Below are 21,294 nucleotides of genomic sequence, written 5' to 3' on the forward strand. Positions count from 1 at the left end.
TGAAATGTAACGTGATTTGTTTTAAGTCATACAGCAAATTAGCAATACCTATAGGACTCAGATTTGGTAATAACTAGTTTAAATTACTACGATGAAAGCTGTAATGATAATTTTTCTTGTGTGAAAAGTACTTTTTTTGGGTGCCTGGGTGGCTCAGTCGTTGAGCGTCTGCCTTTGGCTCAGGGTGTGATCCCGGAGTCCAGGGATCGAGCCCCGCATTGGGCTCCTCTGCTGGGAGCCTGCTTCTTCCTCTCCAACTCCTCCTGCTTGTGTTCCCTCTGTCGCTGGCTGTCTCTCTCTTTGTCAAATAAATGATATCTTGGAGAAAAAAAAAGTACTTTTTTTGTTGGTAAGTGCTTCTTACTGTTTGTGGCTTGGTATTATAGTCCTAATATTTAAAAGGGTAAGTTCTAAGTACAAAATATAAGCAGTTTTTATACTTTTCAAATGTTGCAACTAATTGGTTGGCTTATTATGGCAAATCAAGCAGATACTCAAGTAATCTCAGTTCACTAATTTAGTTATGGTTGTGGAATATTTCTTTTCAGGTTGTTTGAAGTCATCTTGTATCACTAAAATCATATTTTTAAAGAAAATATTTATTTGAAAGATATTGAGAGCATAAAGGGGGGCAGGAGGGGCAGAGGGAGAGAGAAAGAGTAGCAGACACCCTGCTGAGCAGGGAGCCCGATGTGGGGCTCAGCCCTGATCATGACCAGAGCGAAAGGCAGCCGCTTAACTGACTGAGCCCTGTAGGTGCCCCTAAAATCGTATTTAAATTAAAAAAAAATTGAACTTCGGATGTTTGTTAAATGTGTTTCTTCAGATACATTTATCATCTCCTGTCACATTTTCAGAATACAACTCAGTTTTTATCCACATAAAGAATATACAATTGTAATTAGCAAACTACCTTTTTGATTTTTTCCCCTTCTGTATAACTTAACCTGCTTCTGTATAGTTTAAAAAATTTTTGTTGTAACTCCCTGATTGTTGTGTTAATAGAATAGTATTAAACTCTTTCCCTATTGGACATTTGTTTCTAATTTTTTTTTTTAAGATTTATTTATTTGAGAAAGTGAGAGCACCCCCCACACACTTGCTGGGGGGAGGGGCAGAGGGAGAGGAAGAGAGTCTTAAGCAGACTACCCAGGGCTCCATCTCAAGACCCGAAATCACGACCTGAGCCAAAACCAAGAGTTGGATGGTTAACCAATTGCACCACCCAGGCTCCCCTCTAATTTTTTTTTTTTAATATACTAGAAAGTGCTACAGTGAATATCATTTGCATTTAAAATTTGTAATAGCTATGGAAAATGTGCTGTATCCCAGTGTTCTTCCTCCTGCCTCTTCGTCCTGGGAAAAAAAATCACAAAGTAGCATACCAGAAAGAACACGAACTTTATTATTTTTTTAAGATTTTATTTATTTATTTGAAAGAGAGTGACCGGGTGCGCACGTGTGCAGGAGCAGGGGGGTGAAGGAGAGGGAGAAGCAGACTCCCCACTGATCAGGGAGCTCAGTGTGGAACTTGATCCCAGAACCCCAGGATCATGAACTGAGTCGAAGGCAGATGCTTAACCAACTGAGCCACCCAGATGCCCCAGAACACAAACTTTAAAGTTACAATGACTTGAGTTTAGAATTTGGGCTTCTTCACTTACTGTTTAAGTAACTGGGCATGTTTCTTACACCCTCTGAATTCTGCATCTGAAAATGCAAATGAAGAATGATACCTACCATGTTGGGTCATTGAGAGGATTAATTGATCATGCCTGTGAAGCACACAGTTCCTGATACTTATTAATAGGTACTCAAAAAATTGCTGGTACAAATGTACTGTTTAGCAAGACCACAGGAGTAAACTGTTAAAATTGAGTTCCTCTCTGAGCTTTCTTTCCTTAACACTCTTTAATTTAGACTGTGAATCAGTAAAAAATACCATCAGGATATTTTTATTATCTATCTATCTATCTATTTATTTATTTATTATTTCTTTAAAGATTTTATTTATTCATTTGAGAGAGAGAGAGTGTGCATAAGCAGCAGGGAGAGGCAGAGGGAGAGAGAGGCAGAAGCAGATTCCCAACTGATCTGGGAGCCAGACATGGGACTTGATTCCAGGACCTGGAGATCATGACCCGACCTGAGAGCAGATGCCCAACCAACTGAGCCACCCAGGCACCCTGGTATTTTATTTTTTAATGTGTACATTTGTTGGTTTCATTGAAGAAATCATTTGGTTGTAATTTTTAAGTCCAGAAAGTTTGGTGTCTTTCACTATTAATTTTTTCTATCTGAACTGATTGGGTTTGGTTTTGTTTTTTTAGATTTTATCTGTCAGAGAAAGAACAAGCAGGGGGAGCTGCAGGCAGAGAGAGAAGCAGGCTCCCTGCTGAGCAAGGATCCAGGTGTCCCATAAACTGATTAGTTAGTTTTTAATTGAGATTTATTAAAGTTGGAATTACATTGTGGATGATTGAGAGATGCCTTTTTTTTTTTTTCCTTCTCTCTTTTTTCTTTTTTCTTAAGTAGTCAACCTCTCAGCAGCGAAAGAGCAGCTCTGGTGTCAATTATTGAGAAGACTGGCAAAAAAAATTAGCTGAGCTTGTGGCCTTCTGATGTATATGCTTTTTTTTTTTTTTTTTAAGATTTTTTATTTTATTTTATTAGACAGAGATAGAGACAGCCAGCGAGAGAGGGAGCACAAGCAGGGGGAGTGGGAGAGGAAGAAGCAGGCTCATAGCGGAGGAGCCCGATGTGGGGCTCGATCCCATAACGCCAGGATCACGCCCTGAGCCGAAGGCAGACGCTTAACCGCTGTGCCACCCAGGCGCCCCTGATGTATATGCTTTTTATTTTCTTTTTTATTTTCTTTTTATTTTATTATTTTAAATATTTTATTTATTTATTTGACACAGAGAGAGACAGCCAGTGAGAGAGGGAACACAAGCAGGGGGAGTGGGAGAGGAAGAAGCAGGCTCCGGGGGGGGGGGGGGAGAGCCTGATGTGGGGCTCGATCCCAGAACACTGGGATCATGCCCTGAGCCGAAGGCAGACGCTTAACGACTGCGCCACCCAGGCACCCCAATGTATATGTTATTTATTTATTTATTTATTTATTTATTTATTTATTTATTAAGATTTTATTTATTCATTTGACAGAGATAGAGACAGCCAGCAAGAGAGAGGGAACACAAGCAGGGGGAGTGGGAAAGGAAGAAGCAGGCTTCCAGGGGAGGAGCCTGATGTGGGGCTCGATCCCAGAACGCCGGGATCACGCCCTGAGCCAAAGGCAGCCGCCTAATGACTGAGCCACCCAGGCGCCCCTGATATATATGCTTTTTTAAAAAAAGTTTCAGGGGCGCCTGGGTGGCACAGCGGTTAAGCGTCTGCCTTCGGCTCAGGGCGTGATCCCGGCGTTGTGGGATCGAGCCCCACATCAGGCTCCTCTGCTATGAGCCTGCTTCTTCCTCTCCCACTCCCCCTGCTTGTGTTCCCTCTCTCGCTGGCTGTCTCTATCTCTGTCAAATAAATAAATAAAATCTTTAAAAATAAAAAATAAAAAAAGTTTCAGATGTCCAAACAAATCATGATTTTATTTTGTTTTTATATTTCAACATTTAAAAATGAAAATTATATATTTTTGAATCAACACCACTTTAAAATTTTAAAATAATTTCATGAGAAATTTATTTTGAATGGTGCTGATTAAGCATTCAAAGATAAACAGAAGGGTTGTGATTTCCATTAGAGTATTTGAATCTTAGGGTATTAAGTATAAAATTCAAAAGGAAAAAAAACGTAGTTAAAAACAGGGCCTCCTTTGTATCTCTTGTCTCTTAGGCACTCAGTTCTCTTAGAGTTAATCTCTAGTATCAACGTATTCTAGAGCTGTCTATGCATGTTTTTTAGTTTTATTTATTTTTAAAGATTTTTTTACTTATTTGAGAGTGAGTGAGAGAGAGCACGAGTCGGGGGAGGAGCAGAGGGAGAGGGAGAAGCAGATGGCTCCACCCCTGGAACCCCTGGATCATGACATGAGCCAGAGGCAGACACTTAACTGACTGAGCCACCCAGGCACCCCAGTTTATTTTAATTTAATAAATTGTATGGTAATACTTTAAAAAAATATTGTATTTATTCATTTTAGAGATAGCGTGAGCAAAGGGGAGGAGCAGAGGGAGAGGGAAAAGCAGACTCTGCACTGAGCTTAGGGCCTGATGCAGGGCTTGGTCCCACCACCCTGAGATCATCACCCGAGGCAAAATCAAGAGTCCGATGCTCAACCAACTGAAGCCACCCAGGTGCCCCTGACTTATTTTGATGTGTAGTTCTATGAATTTTAACACATGTATATATTCATGTAACCACCACCAAAATGTCTTTACACAACAGATTTTAAACGTTTTTAATGCTTAAATATTTTAAGGGGAGAGATGTAGAAATATTGGCTTTACCTGTTCTTTTTCATTTAAAAAATGAAAGTATAATTAAGATATAGTGAAATTCACTCATATTAATGTGCATATTAGTACAGTTCATATTAGTACAGTTCCTTGAGTTTTAACAAAATATCATGTAACCACCAACACAATCAATATATAGCTCCTGGAAACCACTGATCAGTTTTCTCTGGTTTTGCCTTTTACAGAATGCCATGTAAATGGAAATTATACAATAGTTTTTTGAGTATGGCTTCTTTCACTTAGCATAATGCATTTGAGATTCATCTGTGTTATTGTTTATATGAGTAGTTTGTTTCTTTTTATTGATGAGTTCAGTGGTCATTGTGTGGGTGTACCATGGTATTTTAATCTGTTTCCCAATTGAGGGACATTTGGTTAGTTTCTAGACATTTTGCAAGACAGGATTTTTTTTTTTTTTTTTTTTTTGCAAGACAGGATTTTGTGTGAACATAAGTTTTTCCTTTTATTTGGGTAAATACCTGGGGACAGTATTGATGGCTTGTTAAGTGTGTGTTTTATTTATTTATTTATGTTTAAAGATTTTTACTTATTTGAGAGAAAGAGCAAGGGGGAGGAACAGAGAGGGAGGGAGAGGGAAAAGCAGGCTCCTTGCTAAGCATGGAGCCCATGTGGGGCTTGATCCCGTGACCCTAAGGTCCTGACCTGAGCAGAAACAAAGAGTCTAAACCAAGAGTTGGTTGCTTAACTGGCTGAGGCACCCAGGTGCTCCAGTGTGTGTTTAATTTTTTTTAATGTGTGTTTAATTTTATAAGAAACTGCCAAACTGTTTTCTAAAATGGCTGTACCATTTAATAGTCCCACCAGTCATCTGTGAGGGTTTCCATGCAATTTCAGCAATACTTAATATTGTTAGTTGTTTTTTTTTTTTTTAAGCCTAATTTTAATAGATGCATAGTGGTATCACCTTGTGGCTTTAGTTTGTATTTCCCTGATGATTAATGATGTTCGAGTGTTTACCATCTGTATGTCATCTTTGGTGAAGTGTGTTTAAATCTTTTGCCTGCTTTAAAAATAGGGTTTTCTTATTACTCTGTTTTGAAAGTTCTTTGTGTATTTTGGATATACAAGTCCTTTATCAGGTATGAGAGTTGTGAACACTTTCTCCCAGTCCAGTTTTTCAATTTTTTTCTTTTACAGATTGTGCTTTTGGTGGTGTAGTTTAAGAAACCTTTATCTAACCCAAGATCACAGAGATTTTCTCCTGTATATTTTTTTCTAGAAACTTTATAATTTTAGGTTTTACATTTAGGTTTGTGATATGTTTTGGGTTATTTATTTATTTATTTATTTATTTTTACTATGGTGTGTGGTATAGGTTGAGGCTCATCCTTTTTTTTTTTTTTTTTTTTTTTGCATATGGATACTGAGTTCTAGCACCATTTATTTAAATTGCTATTATTTCCCTATGGAATTGTCTTTGCACCTTTGTTGAAGATCAGTTAATAATAAATGGATGGGTCTTTTTCTAGACTCAAACTGTATTATTATTAATCCTGTTTTGTATTGTGTCTGATAGATCCAGAACAGATGTGAAAACTTAGCTGGCTGTGTTTAGAAATTTGTTAAGCATCTCATTTGGAACCTGTCGTTCCAAATCTACAGAAGGATTTTCTAAAATGACTAAGTCTGGGGCACCTGGCTGGCTCATTTTGTAGAGCACGCAACTCTTGATCTCGGGGTTGTAAGTTTGAGCCCCACGTTGGGTATAGAGGTTAATTAAAAAATAAATAAAATCTTTAAAATGATTTTAAGTCTACAGATGAAAAGATTTTGCTAATGATTCATTATTTATTTGGGAAAATTTGAGTGATTTCTTGTGTAGTAAGGATGAACTAGAATGGCTTTTCCTAGATGTCCATATTCTTTCTTGTAGAGTTACTTGGTAGTTTTCTCATAATATCTGCAAGTGTTTGTGCTTTTAGTATATCATCTTTGATAGTGATAAATTTGGGGGCAGTTCTCTTTTGATCTAAAACATGGTTGTCCTAAGTTACTCGAAAGATTTACTTTCAAAATTGTGTCCAATTGTTGGTAGGACGAGATTTTATCTTTAAATTATATAGAGCTGTGGAGTGAAAGAATTATTAGATTTAGTGGGGCATTGTTCTATAATGTGAGGTTTTTGAGTTAATCTAAGCATTTGGATATTTATTATTTGGGAATTTTGAAGCGCTTTGCAGTCAACACCTTGTAAGTAACTGTTTCTAATCTTTTAAATGTTGCTTTAGAAGTTAAAAGAAGAGGCATGTGTTAATTTTAAAGAGATCGTTGGACAAAATATTGGCGATTAAGAAACTTTCAAGATTTACAGCTATTTTTTTCATTTTTAGCATTTGTTGATGATTGCTTTTCCTCATTCTTGGAATGCCTGCTCTTCAGTTTTTAGGATTTGCATTTTTTTCTTCGGAAAACCCATTTCTGTTACTTGTTTCTTCTTTTGGAAAGACTACTGCACAATTTTATTTTTATTTTTATCATTTTTAGTGTGGTAAAATACAATATAAAAGTATCATTTTAAGTATTTTAAGGTATACAGTTCAGTGGCATTAAGTACATTAACAATGTCGTACGACCGTTGTCACCACTACTTTCTAATTCCAGAATTTTTTTTTATCACTACCACACAATTTTAGCACCTAATTGTTCTCTAATGTTTTGCCACCGTATTTTTAGGGTTATAAGAGATAAATAAGATTTAGTTTTGTTCTTAAGGACTTCACAGTCTGATGAGGGAAGCGAGTAACCTAGTGTTCATGGTAGTGGGGCAGATTGTATGTTTTAGATCTCTATCATTAAGTTTCATTTATTCAACTAAAATTTTACCTTGAAAAAGTAAAGTAACTTTTTGTTGGGTTAACATTCAAGTTGTCCTACCACTCCACACACTGAATTAATGTAGGCTCTTTAGTCTTTTGATTTAGGTCGGTTGAGGGCTTGTAAATTATCATGCCCTCTTTTGTAAAAAAAAAAGGGAACCAGAAAATTGGTATTCTAATTTAAAGCCCAATTATGAGATCTTCTTTTGTGATGGAGCAGGGGGATGAGAGAAAACCATGATTAGAGAAAACTTCCTAGTTGTCTGCACTTTTCCTCTGTTGAACTGTTTTGACTTACTCTAGTTGTAGTGACTGCTTGCTTGATTATGGTCAAATATGGTATTATACAGACATGTTTCTCTCTCTTGGCAGATCTTTTGAGGAATAGCTGTATTTGGAATAATGTGTCAAGAGATGGTGTTTTCTAATTCCTTGAAACTTGGGAGTTAGCACTTAAAGTTGAGTGTTTTAGCAGTTTTAGTTAAAAGCAATGTCATCAACATTGGACAGTATTATAGTATAGGTTTTATTTTCATTCTTCTATTATTTATTTTATTTAGTACAGGATTGTTTATGAAAAGTTAAACATGGATCTTTGTTTTTAAGATCCTGCAGTCTTCGTAATATAGTCAGTGTGAGAAGAAGTTGATAATCCCAGGTGCTTTTGATAGTATTTTAGTTAGCAATTTCGGTGTTTGCCGTATAGGAAGAATTCATATTACTAGGCCTAGACTTCTCTAATAAATTATTTTTATAGATTTAGAAAAGTCTGAATTTGTGGCACAGTTTTGACTGTCTACTGAAAAAGAATGAAAAGTCAAAAATAACCCCTATTTTGATTGGATTATTAGTAATTTTGGCATTTATCACTTTTGAAAAATAACTGTAGTCTTGTTTTTTCAGGGTAATCACTTTGATCAGTATGAAGAAGGACATTTGGAAATTGAACAAGCATCACTTGACAAGCCTATAGAATCGGTAAGATGATCAGTGCTTAATTTTGGGTCATAGGTAGTGTTCGTGTGACACTTGATGTGAATGAATTGAAACTTAAGAATAATTTACAGTGAAACTTAAGAATAATTTACAGTACAGTTTAGAACTGGTTTCTTGCATGCCCCACAATAATCAAATAGAGTTTGGGATGTTATCTAATATTTAATATTTTGGGAAATCAGTCTGAAAAATCTAGAAACAATTTAGAATTTGATGGAAAAATATCATTTTGGCCCATACTGATATTCTGTTAAGGATAGCAAGTTAAAGTTTAGTGTTTTTGTAAATTGAATAAAGGAGTAAAATGTATTTTGATCCTTTAAAAGCTTCACCTTTCTTGGGCAACACAATCACGTGTGAAATGTTCCATTAGGAATAGTTAAGGACTAAGATATTTACCAGACACTTGAGAAAAATGACAAATTGGTAGCTTAAGTAGAAGTCTGGTTTTTGTGAAAAGCTGATTCTTTCTATCTCTTTACATGGCTTAGTTTTGGATGTTGATATAAAGTAATAGAACAAGGAGATTTATTTTCTTGACTTAATTTTTTTAAAAAATCTTAATTTTTGAACATTATTTTCATTTTGAAAAGCCCTTTATTTTTAAATTACACAGTTCATTGTTAAAATGTCTAAACTTGTCAGTATTGTCAGTATTTAATATATTTGTGCTTAAGTGTACATATTTTAATAAGGATTTCAGTGAGTTACTGGTAAACTTGAGCAAAAATGATCAAAGAGGAAATCTTAATCTTTATAGCAGTCAAGACCTCTCCCTTTTCCTTTTAAGAAACACTAGCTTATCCTCCCTCAGGTAAATAAGGCAGTTTAGAGAGCACAGATATTTTAACTTTAGCTTTTATTTTCAAAAATGTAACATAGTAAAGGATCAACATATATTTATGTTCCTAATTAGGTTGGTGTTGTGTGTGTGTTTGTGTGTGTGTTTAGATGTTTACGGAAATTTACACAACTTGGGGTGTTCGACATTTTTCTTCCACAGCAGTTGGCCCATATTAGCTAAGCAGCCATGATCTGGTTTGTATTGCACGGTCTGCCTTTTTTTAATTTCTTCTCTAGGGTTTCTTTCTCCCCCACCTCCCCTTCTTATTTCTGTTCTTCTGGTCCAGTGAACACTGCATATAGTACCTTCTGTCTTAATGTGCTGGCATGATGCTAGACTTAGGCATGGCAGTAATTGATGACGCATGTGATAATGCTGCAGAGGGAGAATTCATATCTGATATTGTGCTGAAAGCCCAGTCTTGTGTTTGATTTGAGGATAAAATGCCAAGTCCACATTGCTAAGTTAAAAATCACTGAAGTTTGTGCCTTGTTCTTTATCATCTTGGGAATTATTACAAGGCAGAATTTTATAATGAAGTCTGTAAGCTAGCTAGATTAGTATTTTGTACTTGAAAAATAATTTAATTTTTCCATTTTATTTAAATGTTTCTTTGGGTCATAGTTTAAGAACAGATAGCTATCAGAAGCGAGACCCAAGTACCATATCTACAAGGTACGTGACTAATAAATAAGCTATAATTCCGTGGGTACTCTGACTCAACAGTAGTAGGAAATTTAATTAGACTAAATAATTTGCATTATTACTATACTCAATAAAGATTTTTTAAAAACTCTAAAATTTAACATTTCTAAAGCATTTTAGGGCTACATTTTAAAGTTTTTGGAAAATTCTTTCCTTTGGCGTGTGAGGCTAATGCTGTTTTTCTTCTCACACTGTCCAGGATTTTTTCCAGCACTTGTCATAGGAAGAATGCTATCAGAAGACAGTCTGACTGAGTAATCATTGTTGGATAATCTCAAAGAGTAGGAGTGGAACTGATATACGCTCTATTTATTGAGTAGTATTATCTTCTCCACTTAAAATAATGAATGGTATAGTACTCAGACTGAAAATTTAATTTTTTTTAATAAATAAGTGTATGTTCAGAGATGTATATTAACAAATTATACTTCTAATGAAAATTTACTCCTGAAACAGATAAATATTACTGATGTGGTAGTTTAGGTGGGAGGAGGAGGAGCTTCAGAGTCTACATTGTGTTAGATAGAAATGGGGACACACAACAGGAGGGATTTTATTTCTCTTACCAAATCACTTGGGGACAAATTGAAAGTTTTTAAAGAAAGGTTTTGAAGAAATTTTTGCTAAAACAATTGACATGGAAGTTGATAGTGTGGTATCAATTCCCCTCTCCCCCTCCCACCCCCTTCAAAAGGAAGTGCCCTATCACCTAAGGAATGCCCACCAAATAAGTAGATTTTAGTTATATGGCTGGCTGGCTATATTGAACTCTCTTGTTCTTAGGGGGAAATGGCATTGCTTCTTACACATAGAAGAGTCTCTGCTGAATTAAAATCTTTCTCTGCAGCAATATCTATTGAGAGGTGCTGACTGTTTTGCTACAGCATGCAACTCAAAAGTGGCTGGAAATATGCAGCTTTGGGAGTCTACAGATCATTGCAGGAGCTAAAGGTCTAGTCATTTTTTTTTTTTAAAACAAAGGTAATCTGCAGCAGCTGGTAACCGTGGAAGTCTCTGCACAGGTTTGTGCCAAGAAATATGCCTGTGTGAAGGGTTATTGTGAGTATAGGATTAAGGTCTTTTCCTTTGGTAATAGGGTAAATTTGTTGCAAACTGGCAAGATGGGGAATGAAATACAAAGACTTAATGCATTATGCTTTTAGTAAACTTCTGAAGCCTAGATTTGTTAGTTTGATGATACAGGTATTTCCCTTTCAATCAGGAAGTGTGGAAAACACCTCAAAATCCAGCATTTGTGAAGTATTTTATAATCTTTGTTGAAGTTTTATTTCCCCTGCTTTATTTCAACCAACCAGATATCTTTCAATGAAATTTTTGGTTAGGAATAAAACTTTGTTCTAAGAAAATTATGAAAGAATTACCAGACAACTTGATTATCTGAATTACAGGGAAGATAGAAAGTATTAATGTTTTACCTTTATTACAAAACTTTTTAGGACTTGAATTTTAAGTTATTGCTTAAAAATTATTAAGTCCCAGCCATTACAGTTATATTCTCTACATTCTTAATAAGGATAAAATACTTAGAAAGCAAAACTTAATCTAAAGCCATAGCTCAGTCTAGAATTCCACCATAGTTCCAAGAACTGGTTGGTGTGATTTAGGATATATGGTTTTTTATGACCTTTGTCATAGATTATGAGAAATAAGATGAGGGCATGATTATAAGCTATACAGAGGCAAAATACCTGCGTCATAGTAAAATATGTTGTCACAGTTGCAGTTGGAAGTAGAACTGCCATCAGCCATTAGTTTGTCTTTGTTTTACCTGATAAAAATCCTGTCTTTATAGTTCTTAGGTTGACGGAGCAGTTTTAAAAAATTAATGTAAGTTTTCAAACTCCAGTTGCTGATGTTTACTTTGCTCATGTAGAGATTTAGAAGTATATGTATAATTGAGTTTTGTCATGTTGCATATCTGTTTAGATCTGTGGACTCCACTAGTTCCAAACTGTAACTATAAGACTGCTGATTTGACATTTAGCAGTGACCATATGTGGACTGCACTATAAATAATGTGCTTCTTGGAGCTGAATGGTGTAGCATTACTATATGGCTTTTCTCTCTAGTCTTCATTGTGTCATCTGTAGTGAGCTATAGAATTTTTGTTTCGGGAATTTTTATAACTTGTTGTTTGCATGGGTTCACCTAGTAGCATTTGGTTTTCGCTTATAGAGTCTTTTAATACACAATCAGCAAAGCTTACAATCCACTCAAGAGACTTACCATTTTTGTCACTGTTGAAAATGGGCTAAATGGTGTAAATTGAATGTGGCTGTCAACTAAAAGAAAATTCAGTGTGGAGTTAATATTTATCCAGTCACTGACATAATTGTAGTATAGTTTTCTCTTGAGACATGATATTTTATTTCCTGCTATAAAAACTGGAATCAGCCTCTTAAGATAAAGTAAATTTTTATCTGTGTTTTGGCAAGGTCCCATATTACAGATTGGTGGTGCTGTTGCCAAAATGGTCCTTGTTACTATGATGGAATATAGCTTTATGGAGCAGAGACAATTTCTTGGGAAAATTTTCTACTTGGTAGTTAATAAATACAAGTGTTGAGGAAGGGCTGAAACAATAATGAGGTTTTTGTTTTGTTTTTTCTGGTGTTGTGTTTCAGCATGTTGATAGTTAATAATACATCTTGCCTTCAGAGATCTTCCCATTTAAAAATTATATTCTCCTTTCTTACACATATAATAGAAGGGAACAAAGGTTAAAAATACAGCATTTTAGTTATATATTTAGAAATGGAAACAAAAAAAGGCCAACTGAAGTAATAGGTGTAAAAAAGTTTGGGTTTTCAGTTCAGTTTCATGGTTTGACCAGAATTAAGAAATTCATCCCTAACCAAAGAAAATGCCCCACTGCTACCGTTTTGGTGTTGAGTAGAGAGAGAACAAATAGCTTGTGGGAACTCTATGATAAGTGGAAAACCAGTTTTTTTTGCCTGCTTGGGCAAAGCTCAGTTGCTTTATCAGTTAATTTAAAATTACTATTTGCCTTGGGGCGTCTGGCTGGCTCAGTTGTTAGAACGTGCAGCTCTTGATATTGGGGTCATAAGCTTGAGCCCTACATTGGGGGCAGAGTTTACTTAAATAGGTAGGTAAGTAGGTAGGTAGGTAGGTATTTTCCTGCAGTTCTTCCATGTGCATTTAATTTATAAACAGCCTGTCATTGTCATGCCTGTTGTTAATTATAAACCAGACAGTGTTAAAAAAGAAAAAAATTTCTATTACTTATTTTTGGTTCTATGACATTATAAATAAACCTCAAATTATATATTTTATTTTAAAATAAAAAACTGAAAGATTTTTTAGTCACTACTATAGTGACTGGAATAGTAAAATGTTACTACTTTAGAAGTAATTTTAGTGCTCATTGCCCTTGTTATGTCTAGATTACCTATTTGGGCTTTAAATTACTTACTCCAGTTTATTGTTTTAAATAACATCCATGGGAATAATTAGCAAAATCACAACTCCAGACAGAGAGAGGAGATTACTATTTTCACAGGCATATGAGGGGGTCCCTTGTTCTTTCACAGTGAATGTTCAATGAACATTTTGATCATTTCAGAGATAGGCAAGTCTGCTTTGTTCTACTTTGTTATGAGGTATTTTGGTGTGTCTTCCTTGTGTTGTCCATCATCTCTAAGCCTATTGGATTTTTGACGAGTGTTTATAAAACTTTTTTTCTTTTTTTGGTAGGAAAAGGGACCATACTGAATACTAGCCCTTTCTGCAGAGTCACAGAGCTGCCTTTTTTCCTCCAAAAGCAGGTAGTCTGGAATGATAGGAAAGGTCCACATTTTCTGTATTAGTCATTCACTTAATCTAGGAGGTTGGTAAGGGGAAGAGGTTCTGGGAGAGGTATGTCCATTGTTTCTGTTGCCTTTGTTGTAATCATAAGGACATAGAGTGGCATGGTAATAATTTTAATACAGACCCTGACATCATGTTCCTTACTCATACTTAGGAATATAAATTTAATTAAAGAACTGTTTTCACCTAAAGTTTGAGAAATGCCACTATAATTTTGTATCAATAGCTTTTTTTTTTTTTTTGAGGTGACAGCCATCTTGAGTGGTTTTGTAAAAGTGGTGCTAATGTGTATAATCCTAAAGTTTTCTTTTTTCTTCCTCTCCTTTTAACATTTGCTTTTCCTTTCACTGTTGTCAGTCACAACACGCTGCTCTTGAATCTCTCAGCTGGTCTTGACTCGTGAATTTACTTAATGCTTTCAATCTTCTTTAATAAATACATTAATTGCAAGCAGTGAATTGAAAACAAGACAAAAAAAAAAAAAACGACCATTAGTGATTGGACAGTTTCTTACTTTGTGTTACATTTAACTGTTCTTTTGACAGCCCAGTTTTTAAAGCCAGGTTCGTATGGAAATGCTTTCACTCCACTTGCACTGCTTTTGGAATAGCATACTGCTTCATCTGTCTGTTTATTTTAGTGCATTCATAATATAACACAGTCAGCATAATGTCTCATCTCCACTTAGCCAAAGATTGAGTTTTTTTAAATAAAAAAAGGGGGCAGCAATTTTTGTCAGCATGGTTTAAGACCCTAAATCTCTGTGCCCAGTATAGTTACAACATTAGCTTATGAAAAGATTAAACAATAATTTAGTCAACTACATAATCTTAGAGTCATTCTGCTATCCTTGTCCTTTCCATGGTTATTCACTTGTAGGAGTTATGATATAAAATAAGGATTTTATGTACAGGTAAGTTTGTATTTATAGTAGTATAATAAAGACCTCTTCATCATTTTCTGCTGACATTACTTATATTAGGACTAACTATTTTTTTAAGTTTATGTGGTGTCTAGTAATCTGGAAGTCATCACTTGAGATTACACATAACCATGGCATGTTCAGATTCTTTTAGTTTCTGGCAAAAACTAATTTCTAGTGACCTTTTTGTTCACCATATTGATTTTGTATCTATATGTTTAAAACAATAATATCTTGTTTTAGAAACAATTTTTTTTTTTTGAAACAAACTTTCCATTATCATTTGCCTTGTTTTTTATTTTTAAAGAAGTACCCTGCCTGATCGTTGAAATAATCAGTTGCTCAGCCGAATTTTCCCATTTGCAGTTTGCATGTCATAAACTTGTGGAAGGAAATTGTCCACCCTCCCTCCACTTAAACAGAATATTGGGGAGGCTTAATCTTCCTCTTCTAGTTTATTGTCTGAAAAGATTAACAGTAAAATACTTTTTTTCTTCTATAATTCTAAAGAGCATTTTATCATGGAATATGGAGCTAGAAGATAAAAAGCAGTTTAACAGAGATGTTTGATTTTAAATCAGCCATTTATGGCGTTAGCTTTATAGATTGATTCAGGAAATAGATTATTTTCAAATGCTGATACCAGGTTAGTACTATAAATTACATTTTAATGCATATGGAACACTTTTGTGTTTATTTTAAAATGTTTCCCTTTCAATGAGTTTAGCAGCATTTTATCTGATGTAGTTACTGGTTATTTTAGTTTTGTCTCCATACTTCACAATATTTGTAAAAAGCAAATGGGACAAAGGTATGCAGAGGTTTCTAAGATCCTGAACCCTCACACAGAAGCTGACATTAATTGTTGTTTCTGGTGTCTTTTCATACAATTTACATTGAAATACCTTTTCTGATGTGCTCCTAGGAAGATGAGACATTATGTATATTGGTTTTTTCCCCCTACATGCACTAATGGTTCTTTACTGTTAACTTATTGCTAGGCCTGTTTCATTCTAACATTTTAGCATTTTTGTTAGATTACATGTTGAAATGCATCACTCAGTCTGTGCTTGAGCTCATTTTATTTTTCTGTTTAATCAGTTTAATTTCTTGTTTTACTAACCTCACTGTTTTTTCAGTTTAATATTGGCTGCATGCTAGTTAAATATTTATATTTTTATATATATATTAAAAAAACCAATCAAGTCTAGCCTGGATTTTGCTCTGATTGTGTTTTCATTTCTAGTGGTGGGGCAGTCTTACACTTACAACTTACTTTGTATCATGAAAGCCTGACACATAAACAAAATAACTAAACACAGTGTAGATTTTCTTTAAAAAAAAAATTCTTAAAGTGGTGCTGTCTAGGTGGTGGATATGATTGTATAAGTACCTTGATTTTATGCTTTTTAATGTTAGTTTTAAACTTCATAAATGTATTCTTCCCCTTTTCCCCTTCCCTTTTTTCTCCTTTTTAAAGTGTTATGTACAAAAGTTGCCCAGCACACCATCAGAAAGGACCCTTACCTCTATGTTCTTCCCATATAAAATACTGGCCAGCATTTCTTTTTACATTAATGCCCCTTTTATTGGGTACATTTACCCTATTATTAGCATCTTTTTGCATGCATATATGTAGAATTATCTCTTGCTCATCACCTGTTTAAATGTCACTAGGAAGGGAAGAATATATTATTGGAATATTTTTGGTTTGTCTCTCTGTTCTGTCTGTCAGGATAATATTGGACATCGCTTACTCCAGAAACATGGGTGGAAGCTGGGCCAGGGATTGGGAAAATCTCTTCAGGGTAAGTTTTTTAAATGTACGAAAAGAAAGAAAGAAAGAAAACAATGTTTTTTATTTGATCTTATGCCTGAATATATTTATTGTCTTTTTTTTTTTTTTTTAAGTGTTTGGGCTTTTCCCCCCTGCCTTTTCTCCCCTAGAACAGTCTATATTTTTCCTATAACTGTATTTTAAATTCCTATTAAGCTAATAGTTTGTAAGAGTAAGCTGCTGTGTCATGAATACTTTCAGGTCAAAAACATTGTGTATGTATGGCTCGACTGGTTTTAAATTTTTTTGGTGGGGGTGGTAGGTGGGTGGAGTAAAAGAAACACACAGTCTCAGAGTGTGCTTCCTTTGTGTCATTTAGTGATATTGTATTGTGGCTTCAGTATTATAAAGAAAGCCATTCAACAGCGGAATTTAAGTTTTGCCTTTCCAAATTCTCCCTGAAGCTGGTGATTGCCCTGGATCTTTTTCTCTGCAATTGGAATCCATGTAGTAGTAGAGAGAAGAATTAACCCACATGAAACATAAAATGGAAGCAGAAGTTTGTTTCCTGTGGCTCTCTGAGCAGAGGTCCATTTCTCAGGTTCAGAGCAGGCTCTGGAAAGTATATGGCTTAAAGTTTCCATTGCATTTATTTTTTCTTTTAACTATAGTAATCATTTGGATAAAAACAAAATACTAACATTTCTGCTTTTGAGTTCTTGTTAGTTGGAAACCAACTCCATTCACATTTTAGCTCCCTCATATTCACAAGCTACTGTTCATTCTTTGCAGATGTGAACATTACCTCAGAAATGACGGGAATCACTGCACTTCTACTTCTGGTCATGGGGGGGTGTCTCATTGTATAAAGGGATCTTTGGGAAGAGGTGTACTTTTATTGACTTATTCTTTGAATTTTGGAAATAGATTTTCACAGTTTGAATGGGAAGTCTAATCAGTTCAGGTGTGTGTGTTAAGGTACACAGGACAGGGCATAAAGCAGGATGTTCAAGTCTTTAAAACCTTTGCTTTTTTTTTTTTTTTAAGGTTTTATTTATTTGAGAGAGAGCAGGGGTGGGAGGGAGGAGCAGAGGGAGAGGGACAAGCAGACTCCATACTGAGCATGGAGCCCAATGAGGGGCTCGATCTCACAACCCTGAGATCATGACCTGAGCTGAAACCAAGTCGGACGCTCAACTGACTGAGCCACCCAGGCGCCCCTAAAACCTTGGCTTTTTAAATTACAATTCTACAAGTTCTATTCAAATTAGTATTTATTACTAAGCACTAATGTAATCTATTTTGGGGTGGAGATAGAAAGATTTGATTACCATTAAACTTGTTTTCTCAGTGGCACAAGAACTCATTGCAGTTGATACAAAGAATATAATTAAGAGCAATTTGTGTGGCAGAGACCATGGATTTGTAAGAGTCCAGAAGAGAGGGTAATCAGGACTGAAAGGATAGAATTTGTCCCAGTGGTTTACATAGTTGTAAGTGTAGGGTTGAGTTGAATGGAGGTGATTGCTCGGAGGAAAATCTGAAGACTGGATTTGATCTTTCCCTACGATTTTTACATTCCTATTCAGAGATTCCCAGGAGCATTGTTGATCATTACTTTTTGTTCAGGCACACAAGGGAGTAGAATTTGGGGGCGTTTCATAGGGGCTAGCAAATCTGTTTGAATCCCAGCATTTTTCATTTGAAGCATCAGAGACTTTAAAGTACACCTAGCAGAGGAAAAGAGAGTGAGAGAGAGTGATTTTAAGAAAGTAGAGGTAATTGAATACTCACTTGTTTTTCAGTGATAAAAAATTTTAATTTTTACTTTAAGAATACTCTAGGAATTCCTGGGTGGCTCAGTCGGTTGGGTGTCTGCCTTCCTCTCAAGTCGTGATCCCAGGATCCTGGGATCAGCCTCCCAACTCATTGGGGAGTCTGCTTCTCCTTCTCCCTCTGCCATTCCCCCTGCTTGTGCTCTCTGGCTCTATCAAATAAATAAATAAAATCTTAAAAAAAGAATACTTTAGAATTTTGGTTGTGTTTTGAACTTTGAACTCCTTGAAAAGAGGAGGTCTTCCTCATATTTTAACTCCGTATCCATGGTTGCAGGCATGGAGTAAGCATTCAATAAATCATAAGACCATTATTCATCTGAATTACAAGGGGAATTTGAAGCCCATCTCTTTTATTCAATTGTGGTAAAAAACACATAAAATTACCATCTTAACCTTTTTTTTTCCATCTTAACCATTTTATTATTATTATTTTTTTAAAGATTTTATTTATTTATTTGAGAGGGGGAGAGAGAGAGCACGTGAGTGAGCAAGAGCACAAGAGCAGGGGGAGGGAGAAGGCAGGGATCCCGATGCAGGCCTGATCCCAGGACGGTGAGATCATGACCTGAGCTGAAGGCAGCCGCTTAACCAAATGAGACACCCAGGCACCCTTCATCTTAACCATTTTAAAGTGTACGGTTCAGTAGTGTTCACTAAATTCACAATTATTGTGCAAAGCCCATATGTTTTGAATGGCTGGTATAGTATATTTACCCTTGAGAAGAACGGAATCTTATTCTATTGCCAACATTAAAGGCCAAGTTTAATTGTCTTGTAAATGGATCTTTATTTTTTTAGTGTCAGATTCAACAGTGTGCATACTTCTCTTGCATAGTTGTTTTTATAATACCCACATGACCTAGAATGTAGCCACATTTATGGCATGAGGTAATTCATGACAGATTTTTTTTTTCATTGTAACAAACCTTTGCTACAGATAACCACTGAAGAAAGCCCTGTCAATTTAGTGAAAATGATAATGCCTTTTTAGTATTGCATAGACTAGTGTCTGCATGTAATTTCTGGGCTCAAAGCTTTGTAAATTCTATCCATTCTCCTTTTTATTTGATTTTAGGGCACTAACATCTTTAATATAACCATCCACTAAAATTTAAACCTGATCTCTTCAGGATATTTTGTTAACATTTAAAAATTATTTCAACCAGGGGCGCCTGGGTGGCTCAGTCGGGTTAAGTGTCTGCCTTCGGCTCAATTCATGATCTCAGGGTCCTGGGATGGAGCCCTACTCTGGTTCCCTGCACAGCAGGGAGTCTGCATCCCCCTCTTCCCCTGCCTTTTCACCCTACTCCTTCTCTCTTTCTCTCTCAAATAAATAAAATCTTTTTAAAAATAAAAATTATTTATTATTCATCCAAGGTTTTTACAGAGTGTCAGTCCTTGGAGGCTACAGTGCAAATACCTTGTCACTGGATAGATTGGGGAATAGGGTACACTGACTCTAGAATGAGATTACCTATGGTAGGATAGAAAAAGACTTGTTGAAAATATAGGTTGACAAGGTGTCTGAAGAGAACAACACAGAGAAAGGCCTGTTGATGAGAAGTATTATGGACAATTGCTTATTGTAGAGACAGAGGATGTATTTAATCTGGAATAAAGCAGCAATGAATGATAGTTGTATTTTGTGGCAGTTGGACTGGATTTGTTTCTTGAAATTGTTGTATAACCTTCTGGCAGCTTTAAAATGGAATGGAATGTAGCTCAAAATCTTTATTTTATTTATTTATTTATTTATTTATTTATTTATTTATTTATTTATTTATTTATTTATTAAAGATTTTATTTATTTATTTGACAGAGATAGAGACAGCCAGCGAGAGAGGGAACACAAGCAGGGGGAGCAGGAGAGGAAGAAGCAGGCTCATAGCGGAGGAGCCTGATGTGGGGCTCGATCCCACAACGCCGGGATCACACCCTGAGCCGAAGGCAGACGCTTAACCGCTGTGCCACCCAGGCGCCCCTCAAAATCTTTATTTTGCTGTGAAATGTTTAGTCAGTAGGTGTAGCCCAGAAGTGGGGTACCTAACTTCCTTTGTTACATTATCTAGATGCTTCCTGAAGATTTGGCTGATTTTCTTTTTTTAATCATAAGCAAAAATTCAGTCCCTGGGAAAAATGGATGGGGTCTGATATTGTTTCATACCTCACTCACCCTGTCTAGAATGTTCAATCAATACCAGACAACCAACACATACTTACTGAGCTAATAATGCATCCTAGCTATACTGGCTGTAAATAGCATAAGCCAGGGACAGAGTAGTTAAATTGTTCCTGTTCCCCGAGTCTTGCTCTTTTAAACTACTGTGTGGATCTTTGAAGGTTTCTTGAGTTTTATACTTCTATGTACTCTTTCCATGCTAGAATTAAGTATGTGATCAATCTGAATATTTAATTGACAAATCATTCCAAGTTCCTTGAGCGTTGGGAATCTTGTCTAGTTTTGTGTAAAAGTACTTGGTGTAGGATGTGAAGACAGTGTGAGCAGCATTTAGAAATATAAGATACAGGTTTGAGTTTGGCTCTGCCACTTTAAGTAAAGGGACAAGTTACCATCCCTGAGTTATTTTTTCAGTCCAATAAGTGGGGATTACAATTTTTGCTCATTTATTCACAGTTATGGGGTGAAGTAAATGAATATAAATGATGAAATCACTTTATAGAAACTATAATGCTATGTAAATGCTGATTGCTATTAACACCTCTATTGTGTGGGGCGCCTGGGTGGCTCAGTGGTTAAGCGTCTGCCTTCGGTTCAGGGCGTGATCCCGGCATTCTGGGATCAAGCCCTGCATTAGGCTCCTCCTCTGGGAGCCTGCTGCTTCCTCTCCCACTCCCCCTGCTTGTGTTCCCTCTCTCTCTAGCTGTCTCTCTCTCTGTCAAATAAATAAATAAAATCTTTAAAAAAAAGAAAAAAATAACACCTCTATTGTGTATATTTAGATGTTTTAACTGATTTGGAGATAATTCATCTGTAGGTCTTTTCTCTTCCCTTTTTTTTTTTTTAAGACTTTATTTTTAAGTAATCCGTACAGACCC

At 35.7% G+C, this 21,294-nt stretch overlaps 1 protein-coding gene across 4 annotated transcripts in view; it reads left to right on the plus strand.

The window, feature by feature from the left end:
- The window catches only part of GPATCH8 (G-patch domain containing 8), a 108,068-nt gene that overhangs the window by 19,449 nt on the left and 67,325 nt on the right, over positions 1-21,294 (plus strand). For 2 of the 4 annotated variants that reach the window (XM_087854322.1, XM_045814524.2), the window contains exons 2-3: positions 8,210-8,284; positions 16,358-16,430. In XM_087854322.1, coding sequence (XP_087710448.1) covers positions 8,210-8,284; positions 16,358-16,430 — 148 coding nt within the window. Of the gene's footprint in view, positions 1-8,209; positions 8,285-9,305; positions 9,341-14,245; positions 14,264-16,357; positions 16,431-21,294 lie in introns of all 4 variants that reach the window. The other 2 variants (XM_087854323.1, XM_087854324.1) reach the window with 2 other exon arrangements.

This window comes from Ursus americanus, chromosome 23 (genome assembly GCF_024610735.1).
Source record: "Ursus americanus isolate L20-20 chromosome 23, mUrsAme1.1.p, whole genome shotgun sequence".
NCBI classification, from domain to species: domain Eukaryota; kingdom Metazoa; phylum Chordata; class Mammalia; order Carnivora; family Ursidae; genus Ursus; species Ursus americanus.